We start from the raw sequence: 25,253 nt of genomic DNA, 5'->3' as shown, positions 1-25,253 counted from the left end.
ACAACGCACCATTTTAGTAGCCTTCCTCTGGACCAACTTCATCCTTTTTATATCTTTTTGAAGATGCGGTTTCCAAAATTGCACACAATATTCTAAATGAGGTCTTTTTCCTACTGCCCACACCTCTCCCTATGCACTCTAGCATCCTTCTAGCATTCACCGTCACCTTTTCAACCTGTTTGGCCACCTTAAGATCATCACATACAATCACACCCAAGTCCCGCTCTTCTGTCATGCACATAAGTTCTTCACCCCTAAACTGTACCGTTCCCTCAAGTTTTTACAGCCCAAATGCATGACCTTGCATTTTTTAGTATTAAATTTTAGCTACTAAATTTCAAACCATTCTTCAAGCTTCACCAGGTTTTTCTTATTGTTATTTACACAACCTGGCATGTCTACTCCATTGCAGATTTTGGTATCATCTGCAAAGAGGCAAATCTTACCCGACAGCCCTTCAGCAATATCATTTATAAAAATAGGCCCAAGAACAGAATCTTGAGGCTTACTACTAGTAACATCCCTTTCCTCAGAGCAATCTCAATTGATCGCTATCCTCTGTCGCCTTCCACTCAACCAGTTCTTGATCCAGCCCATCAATTTGGGACCCATCCCAAGAGCACTCAGTTTATTTATTAGATATCTGTGTGGAACACTATCAAAGGCTTCCGTGATTAGGGCGCATAGCGGTGCTTAACATAGGGACCGTTTATAGAATCAGGTTCATAGAACCTATCAGAATAAAGAAGGGATGGTAAGTAGTATGGTTGGGCAGACTGGATAGGCCATATAGGGTTGTTATTGATAGCGGTTTAATGGCCAGAAACAACTCCTGACTGTCTAAATAGCTTGTCTGGGACTAAATGGGCATATTCAACAGCGCACTACTACTACTTATCATTTATATAGTGCTAAAAGGCATACACAGCGCTGCACATTTTGACATTTATAGGCAGTCCCTGCTTGGAAGAGCTTACAATCTAACTTGGACAGACACGACATATAGGGTTGGGGATGCAGAACTCAAGGTGAAAGGAGATAGGAGTTGAAAGCACTCTTAAAGAGGTGGGATTTATCTGGGCCTGTAGGGATGCAGGCAGCTTGTTCTAAGCATATGGCGCAGCAAGGCAGAAGGGACTGAGCTTGGAGTTGCCAGCTGAAGAGAAGGACACAGAAAGGAGGGACTTACCAGCTGTGCGGAGCTCACTGAGGGGGGGATCATAGAGGGAGATAAGTGAAGAGAGAGAGTGAGGGGCAGCTGAGTGCATTTGTAGGTCAGTAAGTGGAGTTTGAATTGCAGTCTGAAATGGATGGGAAGCCATCCAGTGACACAGCGGCAGAGGGAAGGCAACGAAGCAGCTTGTTTAGTGCTGCTGCCGCTGCAGTTTGGAATGGAGGCATGTTGGCTTTGCGGTGGGAGGGTCGGTGGGGGGAATGGAAAGATGTTGCGCAAGGGGATCTTTCACGGCCCAGCTGTCAAACCAGGGGATCAGGGATTGGGAACCCCCTGCTTTATAGGGAAGGGCTCACAAGTTTTTGTTCTCTGGTTCCATCTGCTGGATGATAGGCAAAAACCCAGAGCTTCTGGACTGATCTGGTAGGAATAAAGGAAAGAAAATCACCAGATAAGACCTAATTTCTCCATTCTGGTTATTTATGTGCATACTTGATGCCTACTTTTCTAGAATTGCTCTCTTTGCTTTTTCAATGTGTATGTGTGTGTGTGGGGGGGTGGAGCTATACTGCAGCTCCTTTTCCCAACCGCAGAAGTAAGAGCAAACAGCCTCCAGAGATGTGTATTGCTCAAGAACATTGCTGGTTCTCCCTTTCTTCCCTCTGCCTAAAAGAGAACACCATCTGTTTCGTCTCATAGAGCGCCTTGGCCAGCCTTCTTCATGCCACAGAAAGTCTCTTAATTTGCTTTCTAATAGCAGCAGCTGCTGATCAAAAAAGTGTGAATCTTCCTGATTTCTGACCATAGAAAATATATCAATTGCATCATTCAAGAATGGTTAGAACCGATAAAGCCCTTTTCTGCTCTGCATAGCTAGAGTCCCCCTCTAACTTGGCTTTATGTACATGTTTAATATTTGTGCGGGAGCTCTGGCCGCCTGTCCTTCCATATCATGCTGGAGAGGCATGTGGACCTTAGTAAGTGCTTCAGCCAGCTATGAGAATGACATTCAGAAGCTCAGTTTATAAATGGATAGCTGAGAGATGCCAGGTGGAAGAGGATCTGTGCATGCACTATAGTCCAAAACTATTTTAAAAACTATATTTAACTATTCATGGAAATGTTACAGAAGTGTTAGTTTCTAGTCCCCGTTCCATAATGGTGATGAATTTTTGACATCTGTATCGGCAGGGCTGCCCCTACTGTGTTTTTCGCACATGGCCTGATTTTTAGCCCCTTCTGACTTATGCAAATGAGGCTCTGCATCCCTCTTATTCCGTCCCTGCGTTCTGGGAGCAGGTGGCCTGACTTTCTTCCCCTCCTGCTTCCCTGGAAAGTCAGAATTCTATTCACTGTTTATGAAAATTCAGCCCTAAGTTTTGCAGATAATAGCATTTTCTCCATGAGATAACTACTCTATTAGTAATTTATATATGTTTATATGTGCTTGAGTCTGGTTGTCTTTGATGCTAGACTGTCTCTGTGTGCTCCAGGCTTTAAGGGTTGCCAACACATGAGTTTTTTATTTTCAGTCTTCCAAATTATCAGTAAACAAGCAAATAGAATGTTATTAATTATCAGGAAAAGAATGGAAAACAAAGATGAAAATGTTATAGTGCTCTTGTATCGCTCTATGGTATGGCCATACCTCGAATACTGTGTACATTTCTGGTTGCCGTATCTCAAAACAGATATAGTGGAATTAGAAAAGGTACAGAGAAGGGTGACGAAAATGATAAAATGGGTGAGACGACTGAGATGTCTTGGGGAAATACACTGGTTATTCCTAGAATAAGCAGCATAAAATCTGTTTTACTACTTGGCATTTAGCTAGGTTCTTGGGACCTGGGTAGGCCACTATTGGAAACAGGATACTGTGATTGATGGACCTTTGGTCTGTCCCAGTATGGCATTTCTTATATTCTTAAATTCTTATACAAATTGCTGTTATCAAATATCAATAAAAATAAATCCCCATATTGAGTATAAAGTTATGATGTTTATTTAACACTCACATTTGGAAAATTTTTGAATAAAAACAAGAAATATTTTTTGCTTTCTAAGTGTTCTGATTTTTCTATACAAATATGATTTTACTATACAAATATGAGTATGATAACACATTAAGGGATCTTTTTACTAAGGCACACTAGCCGTTTTAGCGCACACTAAAGGCTAAAGTGTCCATTATAGTCTATGGATGCGTTAGCGTTTAGCACATGCTAAGGGTTGGTTTTTTTTTAACTTCTAATTGTGATGACTGAAAGACTCTGAACAAGTATCTGCTATCTGTTACGTTTTCTGCCTTTCATCTGCTATAACTGTATAACTCCAGGTCAGGAAGAACAAGTCTGCCCAGTAAGCTCTAGTCATTTCCCAGTGCATTCTGGGATTTCAATTTTTATTGATAAGAATTCAGGGCTAATAAAGGTTGAATGGAATAGAAATATCACCTCGGATACCCCCCTTCCCCCAAGAACACACATATTAGAAGATTTGGTTTCAGTTTTGAGCTTCATTTTGTCTTGGCATATTCTGGACCTTGTTTATTATTGGTTTTAAATGGTTAGAAACAATTATTAGAGAAGGAGCAATAGTTGCCAGGTGCTCAGAGAGTTCTAAAACTGCCACAAGTGGCGTATGGTGCTCTATCACTTTTTCACCCTGACAAATGAAAAATTTGGAGGAGGCAGGTTTCTTTGCTGCATGAGCAGATGTATAAGTTCAGAACTCTTTAGAATTTGTAGATCAGAAAGCCCAAAGTTTACATGCACATTTAAGACCTCTTTTATCAATCCGAATAGCATGGACCAGTGCGGTAAATGCACCGAAGCCAATGGGGATTGAATGGGCTTCAGTGCATTTGCCAAGCGCCACTCGCTACCATGGCTTGATAAGAGAGCCTTAGTAAAATGGGGCTATCCACTAATTTTCAGTGGCACTTAACCAGTTATTGCCGCTGAAAATTAGTGGTTAGCACCTAAATGAAAACTATTTTAGGGGCGTTCTGGGGGTTTCGGACAATTGGTCTAATGACAGTTCATCAAATGGATATTTGGTCTAAAATACACTTTGTCTAATGGGTCAGTGGTCTAAAAGACAATTGGTCTACTGGTACAATTAGTCAATGTATAAGAGGAGACAGGATACTGAAGCAAAAATCTGTGTAAATTTGTAAGAAAAAGCTACAAGATACAGAAATGAAAGATTAGCACACAAACTTTATGAAATAAGTAATTTTATAAACATATTTACACATGAGTGAAAAAAGTTAATGTAAGAAAATTTAAAAAAGTATGAAAGTTTGTCATTGTTTTTTTAAAAGTACAGATTGTGGGCAATGCCACGTAGAAAAGAGGAGGCTAACTGTTCGGTGTATTCTCATTATTGACTTTACAACTTGTCACATGACAAATATATAGCTTCACATTTTTATTTTGATTCTTTAATTTTTAGACCAAGGCCTAACTCAGTAAGTGCCTAGCAAAGCAGCACCTACTACATATCAATCAAAGCTAGGTACCATTTGTAGAATTGCACTTATCAGTGCCCAAATCAGCTTAGGTGCTGGTAGGCCTCATAATGTTAGGTGCCGATATACAGATAGAAGTAGAGGTAGGTTATAGAAATGGTCAGGAACCACTTCACAGGTCATAGACCTGATGGGCCGCCGCGGGAGCGGACCGCTGGGTGCGATGGACCTCTGGTCTGACCCAGTGGAGGCAACTTCTTATGTTCTTATTAAGCCAGAGTTTTCTTGGCGTAATATACCAGTACCTAACTAAGATGCTTATTGGCACCCAGTGGTGTAGCTAGGAAGGTTGTCACCCAGGGTGGTGGTGCCTGGCATGGTGTGTCCCCTACTCTTCCCTATCACAAGAGTATTCCCCTCACTGCTTGAGCGCCCGCCCCCCACATACCTCTTGAAATGTTCACTGGTGCAAGGAGCATCTTCTACCTGCTGCTTGCACCAGCTTTGGCTCCCTTCTGACATCATGTAAGAAGGGCTCACTCGTATGCTGGGGGGGGGGAGGTAGAGAAGGAGAAGCGCCAGGGCCCCTGCGAAGACAGTGCCTGGGATGATCTGCCTCCCTCCCCTCCCCTGGTACTATGCCACTGCTGCCACATAATTCTCCATACCCAAACTCCACCCCTAAGCACACCTACTTTTCGAGTAGGTACCTTGACGTAAACGTGTACTGCGAGGTGTAGACTCCTACTGGCAAATTAATTTTTTTAAATAGTTTTTAAATCAGTTTTTAATGGCAATTTCAATTAACAATGCCAATTAAGCTGATTAAAAAAATAAGTTAGGCACCTTCGATTTAGGCACCTAACTTCAGGCACCATTTATAGAATCAGGGTCCAATTGTCCATTAGATGAATTAACTTTTAGACAAATTGTATGCTTAGACCAATTGTCCATTAGGTGAACTGTCATTAGACCAATTGTACCAAACCCATTCCAGGGCCTGAGTCAACTCTTGGGCCAGTTAAGTGCCGATATTCAGCACTTAATCCAGTCGGAGTAAGCACATAAATGAGACCACATAAAACACAATCCTATCTTTATGCAGTAATCTGTGGCCAGTTAAGTACTGAATATTGTCTTAACCAGTTATGTGTTAGGCAGCTCCACAAAAGCCAGATATTCAGTGCTAAAGCCCAGATATGGCCCAGCATTGAATATCTGGGATAACACCAACGGCAGTCGGCAAAAACGCTCGCTACCACTGGTTGAATTTTGAGGTATGTTTTTGTCTTCCTCATATTTTAGCCAACATTTTCTTCCAGGGCTGAGTTTTATCTTTTAACAGCTTCTTTTTAATTTTGGTGGATGGGATAAGATGAAAGCCGAAAGGTCATTTGGAGAATGATTTGCTGTTTGCTCAGCCACATTAACTCATGTTGCCAGTTTGTAGAACCTCCAGCTAGGCACTCTTGCCTCTGACAGCTTCTGGGCGCCCTCCTTCCTCTGATTACGCAGCCCAATCTGTCGCCCTGACCATGGGACGTCTACCCTGCTGATGCCTTTCTGCATTCACTAGTAATGATTTTGGCAGGCTGGGAAGGCAACGGAAACAAGACAGCTCCTTTCTATGCTTAGAGCGCTGTTAGGTATACTCTTTTTGGTTTGCAAGCTTTTCTAGTAAATGGATGAGTCCTTTTAATCCTGTCGACAGGCTGGTGACTGAGCAAGCTGCTTTCCATCTGTACCTTCCAGGTCTCTTAGCCAGTTATCCTGCAAAAGGCCAGCAAGGCCTCATGATTGTATGCCTTTCAGACAGACTTTGGAAGTTTTCTTCTTTAGAATATTACAGAAGGGCAAGAGAAAGATTGCTTACACTTCATACTACAGTAATGCTTAGTCTGTAGTAACACTCTTTTTAGTAAGTGTTGCTATAATGTGTAAGAGAGTGCTTGTTAGTGAAATGAAATGAAATACTTTGGATTGATATTTGCTTCATAATATTAAAAGTGAGGGTTTAGCACTTTGAGGAGGCAAGTATAATGATGAGTAAACTGGGCTAAAGTTATTTGATGCTCTATGTATTCCTTAAGCTGTGTGCCACCATCACAGTTGAGCATCTTCCCTTTCCTTCCCAATGCTTCCTCCACCATAGTCCAGTATATTATTTCCACACCCCCTTCTGTATCCCAACATCACCAGAAAAAAAAAAAAGTTTGCTAAAAATTTGCCTATTTGCACTAGCTTTTGATCAGTAATCTTTGGTTTTGTCTGTGAGGGCCAGATGCTCCAAAACCACCATTAAAATCCTATGGGTCGCTATGGTGCTGATAAATTGTCCAATTTGAAAACAGCGATTGATGTTGAAACAATTTTGGTTTTTGGTATGAAACTGACTTGACCTAAAACCGAAAACTTTCCCCACCCCTCTGACAGAAAGCACGTTCACCCTTCCTCCCCAGGCCTACCTTGTAAATACCCTGGTGGTATAGTGGTGTCTTCAGGGAAGGGCCACAAGTTCCCACAGCAGGCTCGCATCCACTATTTTGGAATTAGGAGCGAATATAAGAATAGCCTTACTGGGTTGATCAATGGTCCATCAAGCCCAGTAGCCCATTCTCACGGTGGCCAATCCAGGTCACTAGTACCTGGTTAAAACCCAAGGTGTAGCAATATTCCATGCTACCAAGGCAAGCAGTGGCTTCCCCCATGTCTTTCTCAGACTATGGACTTTTCCTCCAGGAACTTGTCCAAACATTTCTTAAAACCAGCTACGCTATCTGCTGTTACCACATCTTCTGGCAACAAGTTCCACAGCTTAACTATTCTCTGAGTGAAAAAAAAATTCCTCCTGTAACTTCATCGAGTGTCCTCTAGTCTTTGTAATTTTTGATGGAGTGAAAAATCGATCCACTTGTACCCGTTCTACTCCACTCAGGATTTTGTAAACTTCAATCATATCTCCCCTCAGCCATCTCTTTTCCTAGCTGAAGAGCCCTTTCCTCATACGAGAGGAGTTCCATCCCCTTTACCATCTTGGTCGCTCTTCTTTGAACCTTTTCTAGTGCCACTATATCTTTCTTGAGATAAGGAAACAGAATTGAACGCAATACTCCAAATGAGGTCGCACCATGGAGCGATACAGGGGCATTATAACATTCTTAGTCTTGTTAACCATCCCTTTTTTAATAATTCCCAGCATCTTGTTTGCTTTTATGGCCGCTGCCGCGCATTGGGCGGAAGGTTTCATCGTATTGTCTACAATGATACCCAGATCCTTTTCTTGGGCGCTAATCCCCAAGGTGAACCATAGCATTCGGTAATTGTGATTTAGGTTATTCTTCCCAATTTGCATCACTTTGCATTTGTCCACATTAAATTTTATCTGCCATTGGACACCCAGTCTTCCAATTTCCTAAGGTCCACCTGTAATTTTTCACAATCCGCACATTTTAACAACTTTGAATAGTTTAGTGTCATCTGTAAATTTAATCACCTCATTCATTCCAATTTCCAGATCATTTATAAATAAGTTAAATAGCATCGGTCCCAGTACAGACCCCTGCGGCACTCCACTGTTTACTCTCCTCCATTGAGAAAAATGTCCATTTAACCCTACCCTCTGTTTTATATCTGATAACCAATTCCTAATCCACAACTGAACTTTGCCACCTATCCCATGACACTTTAATTTTCTCAGGAGCTTCTCGAGAGGAACTTTATCAAAAACTTTCTGAAAATCTAGATACACTATATCAACCGGCTCACATTTATCCACATGTTTATTCATACCTTCAAAGAAGTCAAGCAAATTGGTGAGGCAAGATCTCCCTCGGCTGAACCCATGCTGACTCCTTCTCATTAAATCATTTCTTAAGCGTGGAGGAAGGGGACAAGAATAATTCGGATTGTTCCTGCCCTGAAGACACCAGTATACCACCAGGGCCTTTACAAGGTGCGCCCAGGGTAGAAGGGAAGGGAGTGAGGAGGGCAGAGTGGTGGGTGGCCCAGGATGGGGGACATGTTTTCTGTTAGGGATGGTGGGAGAAGATTGGTCTGCAGCAGGGTCAGTTTTGGTTATGGTTATGGCTGAAACCAAGCCATGGATTTTAGCCGTGGATTCCATTTCAGCTGGAAACAAAACCACTGGTTTCAGTCTCCTTCTGTTTCTAGATGCACAGAACCCAAAGGTGCAGGAGAAATGGCAGGTTCGGCATCCAGATGGATGCTATATTTTTGTTTACATATCTGAAATGATTTTGCTCATTAGTAGATGTAAATTGCATTGAAATTTCACTTTTTTTTTTTTTTTTTTTTACTTCTGGTCTAGGATGTGGCTGCACGAGGGCTGGATATACCGCAAGTGACATGGATTGTCCAGGTGAGGTTGGAATGTGAGCTGATTCATATGTCTTTCATGCTAAGGTGTGTACACACCAATCACAGTTTACTACTGTTCCTGCTGCACATGGGTTCCCTAGCCTACTCATTCTATGCAGTATGATAACATTTCAGAAACATGCCCTGTTTTGAGGCGCTTACAGTCTAATCATGTCGGAGAAGACACATAAGATGCTTCAGGAAGTTTATGCATTACAGAAATCATCAAGACTATGAATAAGGAGCGTCGGGGATGGGCCATTTGACTTTTATCTGGCATCATGTTTCTGTGTTTACGTTCAAACATGTTTATTGATGACAAAACATACTGTAAAATAGTGAAAACCCAAGGCAATGCACAATAACAATGAGAATCGGTGCTATTATGGTCATGACAATATAGTCATCATCTTTTAGATAAATACAATTGTAACCCCAACTCTTACTTAGCCCCCTCCTCCAATACCCGAACCATTCTCAAAATAGAGAACATAACATTCCAGGGCCCTGTGCTCTTATGAGACCTGGAGAGCACATACTACCCCTTCCCCCAAATAAAGAAAACCCCCACTGATTCCAAATAATATAAATAAATAACTTAAAACACAACATATAATATCCATTTAGACATTCAGGGTAACCCAAATTCCTCCATCCCTTCCTTGGGAACATGTATTTTAAGGCAGAACAAAGTTGTTGAGGATGTAATAGCTAATCCACCTGTCCCTCAACTCCTGATGTTTCTATGTTTAAAGAAAAGATGGATGTTTAGGCTAGACTTGAATATGAAGCATGTTGCAGTGCCTTAGGAAGATTATTCAGCATTCAGTGCAACAAGTGGAGCTGCCGGTTGTGAAAGGCATAGATAGAAGTAACTTGCCAGACAAGAATAATGAATTGGTACATAGGCAATCTTCCTCCAGAAAAATAAGAGAAATATTTAGTAAAACTAATTCAATAGAAGCAGAAACTGACTATGTGCTAAAAATGAAAACAAAATTTATCCTAGGACAAGCAGGCAGCATATTCTTTACATGTGGGTGACGTCATCTACAGAGCCCCCTAGCGGACGTTCTTGCAAGCAGACTTGCTTGAAGATCTTCAAGCTTGCGAGTGTACCGCGCATGTGCGAGTGCCCCTCCCGCCCGACTCAGGGCATGTGTTTCCTCAGCTTGGCCTTGATTCTAAGTTTTCCGCGGAGCCAGAAGCCCTGCTCCCTTGCTCTGTGTGAATTCGTAGTGCCTCTTTGCAGCACAGCTTGCTTTATTGTTTTCACGTGAGTCGCTGTGCAGTGCGTCTTGTCTTTAAAAAAAAAAAAATCCCGTACTTTTTTTCGACCGGGCTACCGGTTTTTGTCAGGCCGCGGCTGTATTTTTTCCTATGTACCGGCCTCTGTCCGGGTTTAAGAACTGAATTAAATGCACCCGGGTGATCTCCATCACCAACCCCCATTGTTAGTGTGTGGAGTGCCTTGGGGCTGATCATCGTGCCGAGTCTTGCCCGCGTTGTGCTACTCTCCAGTCGCGGGCTCTTTGTCGGCGAGTGGCCAAAATCCTCCAGCTCTTTGACCCCATGAAGAGAGCGGGGACAGCCTCGGCCTCGACCCCTATAGAGGGGGCTTCGGCTTCGAAGGCCTCGGCCTCGGTGAAGTCGCCCTCGACCTCGAAGGCCCCGACTTTGGCTCTTCCTCCCACCCCAGCATTTGGTGCTCTGGCAGACATTCCTCCGGAATCTGGAGACTCCTTATGCCATCACTGCCATTCCCTCCAAAATGGAGTCCCGGTCAAGGGGTTTGAGAATGTGCAGCTTTCCCATCAGTCCCTGGTAGTGGAATCTTCGTTGAAGAAGTCTAATCCCTCCAAGGTCTACGCTGCTGTCTCTTCGGCAGGGAAGTGTGTACGATGGACAAGTTCGGACGCCGTCTCTATTAGAACTCGATGATGGGAAACCGAGTTCTCACTTTATAATTTTACCTTCACGTCCTATCTTAGATACTGTGTGGACGCCCTCCACTCTTTCCAGTCGGACGTGTCTGCTCCTCATCGGCAGGAGTTCCGTCTCCTCCAGGAGACCCTATCCCAACTCCGTCTCTATATGTTTCAGGCAGCTTACGACGCCTTTGAGTTGTCCTCGAGGGTCACGGCCTTTGCGGTCTTCATATGTTGCCTGGCCTGGCTCCGGATAGTGGACATGGATCCTAACCTCCAGGATCGTCTGGCAAATCTTCCGTGTGTGGGGAATGAGCTCTTTGATGACTTCATCGAGGCCGCCACTAAACGCCTTTCGGAGCATGAGTGGTCCTTCACTTCCCTAGTGAGGCTCAAGCCGAAGACTCCTCCGGCTCGACCATACAAGATTCCTCTTCGGTGATACCCACAGAAATCTACTCCTGCGTTCTCTCCTGCCCCTGAGGCGACCACAGAAGTAGCAGCAGCGTCCGTCTAAGGTCCAGCCACCCGCTCCAGCGAAGCCTGGGCCGTCCTTTTGACAATTCCAGTCTGAGCCTGCCGGCTCCCTTCCTCCTATAGCCCTCCCCCCTTCCCATCGAGGGCCGTCTCCATCATTTCTACCATCAGTGGGAGAAGCTTACCATAGATCTGTGGGTGCTTTCCATTGTCCGGGAGGGGTACTCCCTGCACTTCAGTCGCGTACCCACGGACCTTCCGCCAAGAGAGTTTCCTTCTTCCAGAACGCAACTTCCCCTTCTTCTGCGGGAGGCTCAGGCCCTATTCCGCCTTCGGGCGGTCGATGAGGTTCCTCCAGGGCAGTTGAATACGGTATTTTATTTCCGGTATTTTCTGGTCCCCAATAAGATGGGAGACCTGCGTCCGATACTGGACCTCCGGGCTCTGAACAGGTTTCTGGTCAAAGAAAAATTCAGGATGCTCACCTTTCCTACGTTAAATCCCCTAATGGACGAAGGGGACTGGCTGTGCTTGTTGGACCTCAAGGAGGCCTATATCCACATCCGGATTCTCGCTGGTATCTGAGATTCTGGGTGGGGAATCTTCACCTTCAATATCATGTTCTCCCCTTCGGCCTTGCAGCCTCCCTGAGGGTTTTCACGAAATGTCTGGTAGTGGTTGCCGTGGCCCTGCGTCTGCAGGTGCTTCAGGTGTTCCCCTACCTCGACAACTGGTTGATCAAAGTGTCGTCTCGCCAGGAGGTTTTGGTGGCGACGAATCGGACTATTTCCCTCCTTCAAAGTCTTGGCTTCGAGGTGAACTTTCCCAAGTCCCGACTTTGTCCGTTCCAGTCCCTCGAGTTTATCGAGGTGGAGCTGGACACTCTTCGTCTTCGCTCTTTCTTGCCTCGGCCTCGTCGGGAGATCCTTATCCATCTTTGTCGAAAGGTGTCTCTCCTGCCATCGGTCCCGGCCCGTCTCATGATGGTCCTGTTGGGCCATATGGCTTCCACGGTTCACGTGACTCCTTTTGCCAGACTTCACCTTCGCATACCTCAGTGGACTCTGGCGTCCCAGTGGAACCAGAACCGGGTTCCGGTGTCTTGACGCATTGTCGGGACTCCTTTGTTGCAGCAATCACTCCATTGGTGGATGCTCTCTACCAATCTTTCCAGAGGTTTTCTGTTTCACTCGCCTCCCCCGGAGAAGGTTCTCATGACGGACTCGTCGGCCTATGCTTGGGGGGCTCATCTGGACGGTCTTCGTACCCAGGACCTGTGGTCCAGTGCGGACCGTCTCTATCACATCAATTTGCTGGAGCTCCGGGCGGTGTTCAACGCTTTGAAAGCCTTTCGTCATCTGCTTCGCAACCGTGTGGTGCTACTTCGCACAGACAACCAGGTCGCCATGTATTATATCAACAAACAAGGGGGAATGGGGTCCCTCTCCCTGTGCCAGGAGGTGATGCGGCTCGGATTGGGCGATCCGCCGCAACATCTTTCTCCGTGCTGTCTACATTCAGGGCCAGCGGAACTGCCTGGCCGACCAGTTGAGCTGCCTTCTGCAGCCTCACGAATGGTCTCTTCACTCTTAGACTCTGCATCAGGTGTTTGCCCTGTGGGGGGCTCCGGATGTCGATCTCCCTCAATCACAAGTTGCCTCGTTTCTGCTCCAGGGTTTAAACCCCTCTCAGGCTTGAGGCGGATGCTTTCCTTCTGGATTGGATGAACCTGTTTCTGTATGCGTTTCCTCCTTTCCCTCTGATTCTGAAGACTCTCGTCATGCTCAAGTCCACTCATGCCACCATGATTCTGATAGCTCCTCTGTGGCCCAGACAGCCGTGGTTCTCCCTTCTGCTGTAACTCAGTGCCAGGGAACCTCTTCTTCTGCCTGTTTTTCCTTCTCTGCTTATGCGGAGTCAAGGATCTCTGCTCCATCCCAACCTGCAGCCTCTGCACTTGACAGCCTGGTTCCTCGAGACTTGATGGCCTCTTTTCAGTTCCCTCAGTTGGTCCTGGATGATCTGGAGGCGTCTCGGAAGGAGTCCACTCACCAATGTTATGATCAGAAGTAGACCCGCTTTTCTTCTTGGTGTGCTACACAGCGACAGGAGCCACAATCTGCCTCCTTGTCTTCGGTGCTGGATTATCTGTTGCACTTATCTGGCGCTGGTCTCAAATCCCCGTCAATTCGAGTCCACCTCAGCGCCATTGCTGCTTTTCATCGGCCGATCGACGGGAAACCGCTCTCTGTTCATCATGTGGTCTCCCGGTTCATGAAGGGTCTTTTCCACATTCATCCTCCCCTTAGACCTCCTCCAGTGGTTTGGGATCTCAACGTGGTCCTTGCTCGCTTGATGAAACCGCCTTTTGAGCCACTGGCTTGGGTTCACTTGAAGTATCTCGTGTGGAAGGTTGTGTTTCTTATTGCGCTCAAATGGTCAATGAGCTGCAGGCCTTGGTGGCAGACCCTCCTTTTACTGTTTTACATCTTAAGGTGGTTCTTCGTACCCATCCTAAATTCTTGCCTAAGGTTGCTTCGGACTTTCACATCAACCAGTTCATGGTTCTTCCATTGTTTTTCCCGAAGCCCCATTCTCACCCTGGAGAAGCGGCTCTTCATACTCTTGACTGTAAGCGTGCGCTGGCCTTTTACTTGCAGCGCACTGCACCTCATCGGACTGCTCCCCAGCTTTTCGTCTCTTTCGATCCCAATCGGTTGGGGCATCCTCTTTCTAAGCGGGCCATTTCTAACTGGTTGGCCGCTTGTATTTCTTTCTGTTACGCTCAGGCTGGGCCCTCCCTGCCGGGTCGGGTCACGGGGCATAAGGGCCGAGCGATGGCAGCGTCTGTTGCTTTCCTCCGATCAACTCCAATTGTGGAAATCTGCAAGGCTGCCACTTGGTCCTCGGTTCATACTTTCACCTCTCACTACTGTCTGGATGCTTTCTCCAGGCGTGACGGCCATTTTGGCCAGTCAGTTTTGCAACATCTGTTCTCCTAAGTTGCCAACTCTCCGTCCCTTTTGGTTAGCTTGGAGGTCACCCACATGTAGAGAATATGCTGCCTGCTTATCTGGGATAAAGCACAGTTACTTACCGTAACAGGTGTTATCCAGGGACATCAGGCAGATATTCTCACAACCCACCCACCTCCCCGGGTTGGCTTCTTTGCTAGCTATCTGAACTGAGGCCACACTGAGGAGACGCATGCCCTGAGTCGGGCGGGAGGGGCACTCGCAAGCTTGAAGATCTTCAAGCAAGTCTGCTTGCGAGAACATCCGCTAGGGGGCTCCGTAGATGACGTCACCCACATGTAGAGATCTGCCTGCTTTCCCTGGATAACACCTGTTACGGTAAGTAACTGTGCTATTTTCTTCTAACAGTGAAATCCCAGTCTCGCTGTTGGATCTGAGAACAGGAATCACCATTGTTACTTCAGACAGTGCTTCTAATCTAATCTAGTCTTCAGTTTATATACTGGGTCATCTCCCGTCAGAGCTCGACTCGGTTTACAAGTGGTCAAAGACCAGAAGACACATGAAAGTAAAAAAAGATAAGAAAAAAAGAGATTAGTTAGATCTATCATAAAAGTAGATATTGCAATGCAGTCAATTAGTAGATTCTATTGATAAACCGTTTAGATATTGTGAGAACAACAGAATTTTTAAGACTTTACGAAATCGTTGTAGCTGTCCTGTCAATCTAACAGAATCAGGAAGTCCATTCCAAGTCTCTACCAATTTGAAAGCAAAAGACTGACTAAGCTTCCCAACAGATTTAATTCCCTTAAAAGAAGGGAACGATAATTTATATCCCTGTGTATTCCTCAGGTAGCAGGATCTGAGAGTATTCCAATGTAAAGGAACCAAAAGATCCAATATTCCATAGAGAAGTTTAAAAACAACACACAAGCGCATTTGAACTGAATCCTATCACGAATTGGGAGCCAATGAAGCTTTCTTAGCAAAGGAGAGACATGATTGTACTTTCGTTTCTTAAAAATAAGTTTCACTGCCGTATTTTGTATCAACTAAAGAAGTTGTAAACTGCTGTTCTTGTTACCCAGATAAACAGAATTGCAATGGTCCAATTGGGCAAGCACAGTGGACTGTACCAACACTGAAAAATGTTCCTGATGAAATAGTAATCTAACTTTTATCAACATGCGCAGGCTAAAAAAGCATTTTTTCACCAAATAATTTATCTGTTCGTGGAATGTGCAATCCTGTTTCCCATGACCCCATTCACTAATCTGCACCCATATTTGGGGTAGCAAGAACAGGAAAATGTGAAAAGCATGCAGAAACTGGCTTAGAAGTCCAAAACAATCAAAAATAGCCCAAAAGAATGGAGACATGAGTGCAGATCAAAATGCAACCAGTTCTTAGGTCCTCGCCAAAGTGCCATATGAGCCTCTGTCAGAGGTGTCTATCATGGATCTAACCATGAAAACAGTTTTCTTAGTCGCAATCACTTTGGCGAGGAAGGTGTCAGAATTGCTAGCTTTATCTTACAGAGAGCCCTTCCTCAGATTCACGGAAGCAAGAGTGTCTTTAAACACTGTGCCTTCTTTTCTACCAAAGGTAGTTTAAGTGTTTCATGTCGACCAGGAAGTGCAGCTTCCTGTTTTTCAGTCCATGGGCAAGAAAAAAACAGGACAAAGTACTGAAGTTGCTGTATGTTCAGAGTTCTTCTGCATTAGTTTGAAGTGACAAATGAGTTCTGCCTTTCAGATCACCTGCTTGTCTTGACCAGTGTTAGACATCGGGGCAAACCAGCCTCTAAAGTTTCTGTTTCCTGATAGATCCGCATGGCTATTTCCTTGGCATACATTGGCTATGGAAAGCAGCTGACATTTATCATGAAAGCTCACTCTACCAGAAATATGGTGTCTTGCCAATTCAGATTGATTCAACAATTCACATCAGAGAGTCAAATTGATTAACTTTCTAAAAAAATCAGACTCACCGATTCATTGAGTTCTGCCACTTCTGGGTCTCCTAAAGCGGTGGCGGTGGCAGGTGGGAAGAGGCAGTGCGCAGAATAGGCTGCTCCTGGCCTGCCCCACCAGGGCCTTCCCTCTTCAGCGTTACTGATGATGCAGGCCAGAAGTAGCCTGTTCAGAGCGCAGCCTCTTCCTGCCATCCACCGCTGCTGCTGCTTTGGGAGGCCCATATATCAGATCTCACAGTGGAGGGGGGTTAGTTGAGAGGTGCTGCACAGGGGGATAGGAGGGATAGAAATCTGCTGCGCATGGGGGGGAGAGAGGAAGACTTTGTTGGACATGGTGTGGAGGAGAGGCAGGAAGAGATGCAACAGAGAGGTAGAAAGGGGTGAGAAGGAGAAATCCTGCATATGGTGGAGGGGAGGGAGACATGCATGGAGAAGAGAAAGGGAGAAATGTAGGACATAGGGTGGAGGGCAGGGAGAAATGGTGCATGGGGAGAGAAAGAAGAAAACGTCAAATGTGCAGGAGACTCTGGTGAGCGAGTTAACAGAAGACAAACAGAACCCAGAGCCTGGGACCAACATAAATTGAATGATAAAATGACCAGGTAGGTAGAAAAAATAATTTTATTTTCTATTTTGTGATCGCAGTATGTCAGATTTGAAATGTGTATCCTGCCAGAGCTGGTGTTAGCGAGTGTGAGCTAGGACCTAACAGAGCGAGGAAAAGCACGTTGAGGAAAAGTGTGGGATTGGAGAGTGCAAAGGGGGATGGGATGGGTGAAGAGGTTACAAATTAATCTGCCAGGATGTTTGAAAAAAAAGGCCTAATTGGGCAGGAAAAGTGAATCAAATCAAATTGAAAAATCAATTCAATGGGCCGAATTGAAAAATTTTTCCCTGAATCAGGCAGCATTAGTCCAGAGAAGTACCACCTGATGAAATTTGTAAGACATCCACATGGTCTACAGAGCAGATGTGGTGGCATAAACAGACAGGGCCTTCGGGTCCTCTGTTCTGGTTGCAAGCTCATCTGTCCCGCCCAGGGCTGTGGAGTCAAGGAATCGGAGGCAATTTTGGGTACCTGGAGTCGGAGTCATTTGTACCAGAAACTGAGGAGTCGAAAGATTTATCTACTAACTCCACAGCCCTGCGTCCTAGACTCAAGGGACTTTTCTGGTATGTCCCATCCATAAGGAATCGTATGCTGTTTGCACAGAAAGGAAGGATTAGGTTCTTACTTCGATAATCCTTGTTCTGTAGAACAGTATGCAATTCCTTATGCCCCGCCCTGTCAGATGTCTGTTATGGTTGCAGAGGCTTGTAGTCTTTGAAGAGTATCCAGTAGCTTGGCTAATGAGATAGCATATTAGTACCGAAATCAATATCGGCACATTTTGCCTTGCTATGAGCTGTACAAGAACACAAGAATTGCCGCTGCTGGGTCAGACCAGTGGTCTATTGTGCCCAGCTCCCGCAGCAGCCCTTAGGTCAAAGACCAGTGCCCTAACTGAGTCTAGCCTTACCTGCGTACGTTCTGGTTTAGCAGGAACTTGTCTAACTTTGTCTTGAATCCCTAGAGGGTGTTTACCCTTTTAACAGTCTCCGGAAGAGCATTCCAGTTTTCCACCACTCTCTAGGTGAAGAAGAACTTCCTAAAGTTTGTACAGAATCTATCCCCTTTTAACTTTAGAGAGTGCCCTCTTGTTCTCCCTACCTTGGAGATGGTGAACAACCTGTCTTTATCTACTAAGTCTATTCCCTTCATTATCTTGAATGTTTCGATCATGTCCCCTCTGTTTCCTCTTTTCAAGGGAGAAGAGTCCCTGTTTCTCTAATCTCTCACTGTACGACAACTCCTCCAGCCCATTAACCATTTTGGGTCTTTTGTTTCACCACCATTCTTTGTTTCCTTGTTGGGTGGTTGTTTATGAATTCTTAGTTACTATTGCAGAGCAGATCAAACTTATCTGGATCGGGGAGTTCCTTGAGCCCCCTTGTTTTCATTTCCTCTCCTAGGGGTTATCACTTGCTTTGGTAAGGACTAAGGAGAGGGGGGCGCTGCCCAGAGAGACAAGGGAGTGGAGAGGGAGAAATGGTTGATGTCTTCTGCAAGCAACTCAAGAGTTGAGGTGCTTAACCCATTCATAAGGAATCATATGCTGTTCTATATATCAAGGTAAGAACCTAATCCTTCCATATTTTGCAGAAAAGAACTGGCAGCTGTTGTAAAGGAACCAACCTTTGAAAACAATTATCTGCTACTGGGTCTGGGGCGGGGCCTGGGCGTGGGTAGCCCAGGCTGCACTTTCACAACAGTTGATTGAACTTTTTGGATTCACCATTGCGAATCCCTATTGTCCTAATGTTGTTTATGGTGAGCCTGCTTGTCCTTGGAAAAAGTAAAGTTACTTGCATTCCTGTAGCAGTCATTCTCCGAGGACAGCAAGCAAGTTATTCTCACATACTCTCCCACCTCCCCTAAGAGTTATATTTAGTTGTTAGCTATATTATTGTACTGTTGGTTCCATGCTTGCAGTACATGCACGATGGGAGTGTTACCTCAAGGTCTTAAAAATACAGTACACTGGGCAGCGTTTCTGCACCAGGCTCCATGGATAATGTCGCCCATATGTGAGAATAATTGGTCTGCTATCCTCAGAGATTACCTTCTACAGGTAAGTAATTTCATTCTAAGCTTTTTTAACAAGAATTCTTTCTCTCTGGGTGGACAACAGAAATTTAAAAATTGGATATTGCTGCTTATGCCCAAACATAAGTAAAAACTCTAAAGCCCCTGGGAAGTCCCTCTGCCCCTGGAGCTGAATCCACAAGCACTGACCTGCAGGGCACAATTAGGACCTCATCACATCTTACATGTGCCCCCTAAGGCAGAAGCTGTTCTTTAACAGAGGATTCAGGTGTATCCTGCAGCACAACTGGAATGAAGGGGTCAGAGAGGGATTATAGTTAAACTCAAGTGTGTTTGTGTGTATGTTCTATTCCCACAGAAATTGCTTGCCTTTTGAGATTTTTTTTTTTTCATGCTAATGATAAAAGTTATCTGTTAAACTGCCTTTCACTATCCCTGTTCTCTCAGTCTTGTCTTCATTATCCATTATTTGAGCTCATTACCTTCAGCCCATGTGCTTCTCTGAACTGGGGGAGAGAGACATGCCTTGCCTTAATCAAAACAGTGAATCGTCAGGTAAAAAAAGGCCTTAAGATGTTTGTCTAAATATTCAGACCCATAGACCTCAGAAGTACCGTGCTGTATGTCTAATCTCTTCAAAGAACATACAGACCAATTGCGGCACCCATGGTCGTCATTGGTCTCTATAACATTTTTTAGTTTTTAAATTTTTATCTTAGTTTTTTAGCTTATAGATATTTAGCATATCAAAAAAGTACTTATCTTTCATCTATGCGGGTGGGGGTACGCGCTCCGACATAGACTATATGTATGTTCTTTGAAGAGATTAGACATACAGCACGGTACTTCTGAGGTCTATGGGTCTGAATATTTAGACAAACATCTTAAGGCCTTTTTTTACCTGACGATTCACTGTTTCGATTTCTAAAGAGGTCTTAAAACTTTTGAGCCTGATATAAATTTGTATTGCCTTAATCAAGCCATTCTGACCCCAATGTCTAGGTTACAACTACGGGAACAGTTCTGGAGCTACGAACTTTAGACATGCCTTAATCAAGAACAGAGCAAGTGAACTGCCCTCACATTAATAGTTTATATCCTTACACTGCATAGGGTGGGTCGTTCTCCATTAATATTTCCAGTGCAATAGGTGAGACATTCTAGACAATAGGGTTATTTCCCCATACTCGCATTCTCTGCAGAAGGAATCCATTCTGGATTTTTCACTCTGCCTCTGTAGTACTTCACTAATCAGTATAGCGCCCTCTATAATCTTTCCTACGCAAGCATGTCTGTAGCTGTGTGTGTTCTGCTCCCCCCATTTTATTATTTTAAATTTGATGTTGTTTCGTCCCCTTTGCAGGTATTTTCGCATTTGAAGCGAATTTGGAGCTCTGCCTGCTTGAGAATTCACAGACTTCAGTCTGTAGCTGACAGGCCGATCACTTTTAGGTACCTGTTAGCCAGTCAGCATAGCTTTCCTTGGAGCTCAGAGCCATCCCTGTAGTAGTCTCACCTTCTGTTAAGCAGGGGTCGAGCGCAGACTGTTAGGCACGCTTAGGGGATTCAGTGGTGTTCCACAGCGTGCCAGCTGCGTTTTTGTGCTTCCGCCCGTTCTGGTGCGCATCCGGTGGTCCACTGGAGTGGAGGCATAGTCAGGCAGTGGAGTCTGACCGGCAGCCCGAAGATCAGCTTTGTGAATGCATTCCCAGTATTGTGGCCAGGGCAGGATTAATTCTTCGAGGGCCCCTAGGCACACAAGTACACTGGGCCTCCTAGCTCTGCCCCACCCACACCCCACACCTGTGCCCCGCCCACATCCCGCCCCCATTTATTTACCTGTTTTATTATTTACTTCTTTATTTCCACTTGTATTTATTTTTTTCTTTTATTATAAAATTCAAAACAAATAACAAAGATTACCATACCAGTGCCAGTGTACAGTTTTAGTTCTATGCAAGCCCCAAACATCTCTGAACAAATCCCCCCTTCCTTCCCTTCCCACCTACTTGCCCAGGACTTTAACTCTGAACCTTTTCCATACGTACATAAAAGTGTTCAAATGCACTGTAAAGCAGTAATACTATCCAAAACATAAGTCTATATTAATAACCAAGTTTGCAACTTGTCTCAACTGCCTCATTCTGTCATCCAACTTTAACCCATATGTATAAACAACCAAATCTGTAACTCCTCTGGTACCTTCAACTCCATGTATGCTAATTTGTAACAAAACAACAAGGCCACTAAAGAATCCAACATGGAACAAAAGAAGATCAGCAGACAATAAGGAGATTCAAATCACTTTACAAATTAACAAATAAAAAAAAAATGGAAAATAAGATATCATTTTATTGGACTAATACATTTTTTAATTAGATTTCAGAGGTCAACCCCTCTTTCCTTAGGTCAGTAAAGTATACTGCTGTTACAGTATTGTGTCCTGACCTGAGGAAGGAGAATTTGGCCTCTAAAAGTTAGTCAAAAATTTATTAAAATTAGTCCAATAAAATGATCACCGTATTTCCATTTTCTATTTATAAATATTTATTAACACAGCTACAATACTACTTTATCTTATAACAAAAAAATTTAAAAATAGAATTTTATTTTCTACCTTTGTCGTCTTGATTTTCATATAGGCTCTCTATCAGCTGAATTTGGGTATTCCCATTTGCACTAGAGTTCTCCATATATTGTAATCCACACAATCAATAGCTTTGCTGTAGTCGATGAAGCAAAGGTATAGAGGGTTTTAGTGTTCTTTGCTCTTCTCCAATATTCATCTAATAATGGACTAGGACTCGAGCACAAGTTGATGAGACCTAACAACCTTTGTCTCCCAGTTTCTGCTTTCCTCATGTTGTCATTTTCTTCCTTCCATCCACTGTCTGCCCCTTCCAGAAACTGTCTGCCAACCTCCTTCCATCTTTTCTCCTTTCCTCCCCCTGCCCCCTTGGTCTGGCATCCATCTTCTTCCCTCTGTTCTCCTCATGGGCTGGCATCTGTCTCCTTCCATTTCCCTCTCTCTTCTCATTTCCTCCACTGAGATCAGATATTTCTGTCTCCTTCCCCCTATCCCCCATGCTCTGGCATCTCTCTCTTCTCTATTTTCTTCTTCTGTCTAAATTAAATTTTCTCTTACTATTCAGTCCTCAGTTTCCCTCTTTTCACTGTGCCTACCCACAGATTGCCACCCCTTTCCTTCAACCCTCCACTATCTCACTAACTCTCTTCTACCCCCATCCAGCATATGCCTTTTTTCTTTCTCTCCTCCTTCCATCCAATATGTGTTCTCTTTCTCCACTTCTATTCAGCATCTGCTCTCCCCTCTCAACTGACATCCGTCTGCCCTCTTCTCTCTCTCCCTTCTCCTCCAACTGCCCCTTTCTCTCTCTCTCTCCCACTCCGAGTCTCCACCCCAGGCCCATCTCCCTCCCTTCCCCTCACCTTTGTATGGGTCACCACTTACATTATTCATTATTCTTTGGAAGGTTTGCAGCCTGTAACCCTCCCCACCATCACCTTCTGTTTCTTCCGACTTCTGCTCTTTCCACTTCTCCCACTCATCTCCTCGGGGTGCTTGCAGCCTGCACTCCTCTCCAGCTCCTTCTTCCCCACTTCATCCAGGCCCTGCACCCCCTCTACGGACTTCTCAGAGGAGCTGCAGTTTGTAATACCCTTCGTGCCACTCCTCTTCCTCCTTCCCCACTGCGCCCAATACCTGCAGCAAATCCCCCCCTCACACTGGAACTCCCTCTTCACACATCCCAGAGCCGCCCCTCCCACAGCGCTCACCTGCTGCAGAGGCTCCCGCATACATCACATAGACGCGGTGAAGAACGCTCTACAGCTAGCAGGTAGCAAGATCAGCCCCAGCACCTGCAAGCGGTGCTCAGCCCAACGCTTCCCTCTTGACGCGAACTGCCCAGGCGGAAACAGGAAGCTGTGTTAGAGGTGAACTTTGGGCTGAGTACTTCTCGCAGGTGCTGGGGCTGATCTTGCTGTCCGATGCCGTGGTGGGCCCGATCTTGCTGTCGTCGGGAGGGGGGCCCGATCTTGCTGTCATCGGGGGGAGGGGGCCCGATCTTGCTGTCATCGGAGGGGGGCCCCAATTTTGCAGTCATCAGGAGGGGGGCCGATCTTGCTGTCATCGGGGGCAGGGGAGGCCCTATCTTGCTGTCATCGGAGGGGGGCCCGATCTTGCTGTCATGGCCGTTAAAAAAAAAAAAATTGGAAAGATGACAGTGAGTGGGCCCTCCTCACAATTTCGGGCCCTAGGCACGTTAATCCGGCCCTGATTGTGGCAGTGAATTCTTGTAAGAGCTGTCTTAAGTCACAGTGAGTACAAGGAGCTGACAGTTTGTGAGAAAAATCAGGGAACGTTTTTAAAAAGTGGGGTTTTCAGAGTTTCTGCATGTTCCCCTGTGTCCCCCCTCCTGAAAAATCCTAAAATCACCATTTTTGGACTTTGGGAAGTATGAGAAATATTGTGTTTTGGGCACAAATTTGGTACTGGTGGCCATCTTTTTTTTTTTTTTTTCTTCTTCTCCCTGCTTCTTCAAAACTTTGAATTTTGCCTGGAAAACTTCTGGGATGGAGTCCTTAGGTTCTCCTCATTTGAATTCATGCCAGGATTGCGCAAATTTAGTGCTTTTAGAGCGACTTTGCACCATGTGGCACAGCTTGGGGGGGGGGCTATAGCAACCGGCTTAGTTTTCACCCCACAGAAGCAGGTGATCAGATGCTCAGCTAGCCCAGCAGGGTGGCCTCCATTGCTTTCGGGGATTGGCATAGCTGGTTCTTTGGTCAACCTGGCTGCGAACTCTCCACAATCTAAGACACGTGTATTTAAGTAATCTAAAGGTGACTCTATGCCCCAGGAGCCGGATACCTTCTCTAAAATCTTTTTCTTTACTGATTATTATCCTCCATTTTTCTCCTCTTGGATCCACTCTTGGTTTAGTTCTATTAGGATTATGTTGATAAAGATTTAATTGTTGCCCTTAACAGAGTTGTAAAATTTTTATTTTGGATTATAAAGTTTCCTGAATATAATCCTGTTGCTATTCAAATGTTTATTTGATGTAATATGAAATAATGATTAAAAATAAAGGGGGGAAAAAAGCACTTTTACCTGCACAAAAAAACCTTTAGGAACTTGGAGAGAGAAAAAAAGCCTTTAGAAAATTATTTCGTTTTGTGATTACATTTAGCTACCCAGCTCTGGCTTCTCAAATGGTAGGTTTACATCTAACTAGATGGATTTTAGCCATCTAGCTTTAGGAGAACTTTTTTTGGGTTGCCTATAATTGTCTATGTGGCAATAATAAGGGGGCCCAATATTCAGAGTGATATAACCAGGCAGTAGACGCTCTTGCCTAGTTAAATCAAACTCAGTATCCTGGCTGATGATTATTCAGCAGCACTTAACCTGGCAGTGCTACTAAATATCAGCTCTGTCCAGCACTGCCCAGTTAGTGCCAGGGCAGTCTGAGTGTGGAATTGGAAAGGAGCCATGTGGGCACCAGTTATATTCAGTGCAGATAGTCCTACACAGAAGACAATCTTATCTTTACTCACTTAGTTATGCAAGTGCCAGCACTGAGTATCAGCTAACCCCCAGATGTTCAATGTTGATGCCCAGATATGACCCGGCATTGAATATCTTGGCTTAATTCTGCCCATGGCTCTTGGTGGCTTAAAATACACTGACCAATGTGGGCTGAATTTCGTCCCAAGGATGTCAAGTAAGAATCAGAGCAGTTTTTAAGATCCCACCCCTTTGTTTCTGGCTCCAGTCGCCATTCACCTAGCTGTAACTTGACACTGGTATTGCAATCCTCCTTGACTGGGGGCATTCAGGCTTCTGACTGCCTCTTATCAGCCATCACAGAGCCAGATATATTAAACTTGGTTCATAGTCAAAAGCGCGTGACGACAAAGGCGCACCGCAACCCAGCGCAGACAACTGAGCGCAAGGCGGAAGTGCACCGAAGAAAAACAGTATTTTAAGGGGCTCTGACGGGGGGTGTTGGTGGGGAACCCCCCCCTCCACTTTACTTAATAGAGATTGTGCCGGCGTTGTGGGGGGTTTGGGGGTTGTAACCCCCCCTCATTTACTGGAAACTTAACTTTTTCCCTCTTTTTTTTAGGGAAAAAGTGAAGTTTTCAGTATAATGTGGGGGGTTACAACCCCCCAAACCCCCCACAACACCGGCGTGA

General features: G+C 44.9%; 1 protein-coding gene across 6 annotated transcripts in view; it reads left to right on the top strand.

Annotated features, from left to right (window-relative positions):
* Positions 1-25,253, top strand: part of DDX31 (DEAD-box helicase 31) — a 122,201-nt gene that overhangs the window by 57,663 nt on the left and 39,285 nt on the right. For all 6 annotated transcript variants that reach the window (XM_033960638.1, XM_033960635.1, XM_033960636.1 and 3 more), the window contains exon 16: positions 8,974-9,024. In XM_033960638.1, coding sequence (XP_033816529.1) covers positions 8,974-9,024 — 51 coding nt within the window. The remainder of the gene's footprint in view (positions 1-8,973; positions 9,025-25,253) is intronic.

This window comes from Geotrypetes seraphini, chromosome 10, assembly GCF_902459505.1.
Source record: "Geotrypetes seraphini chromosome 10, aGeoSer1.1, whole genome shotgun sequence".
Lineage (NCBI taxonomy): Eukaryota > Metazoa > Chordata > Amphibia > Gymnophiona > Dermophiidae > Geotrypetes > Geotrypetes seraphini.
This window is presented reverse-complemented; position numbering and strand designations above follow the sequence as displayed.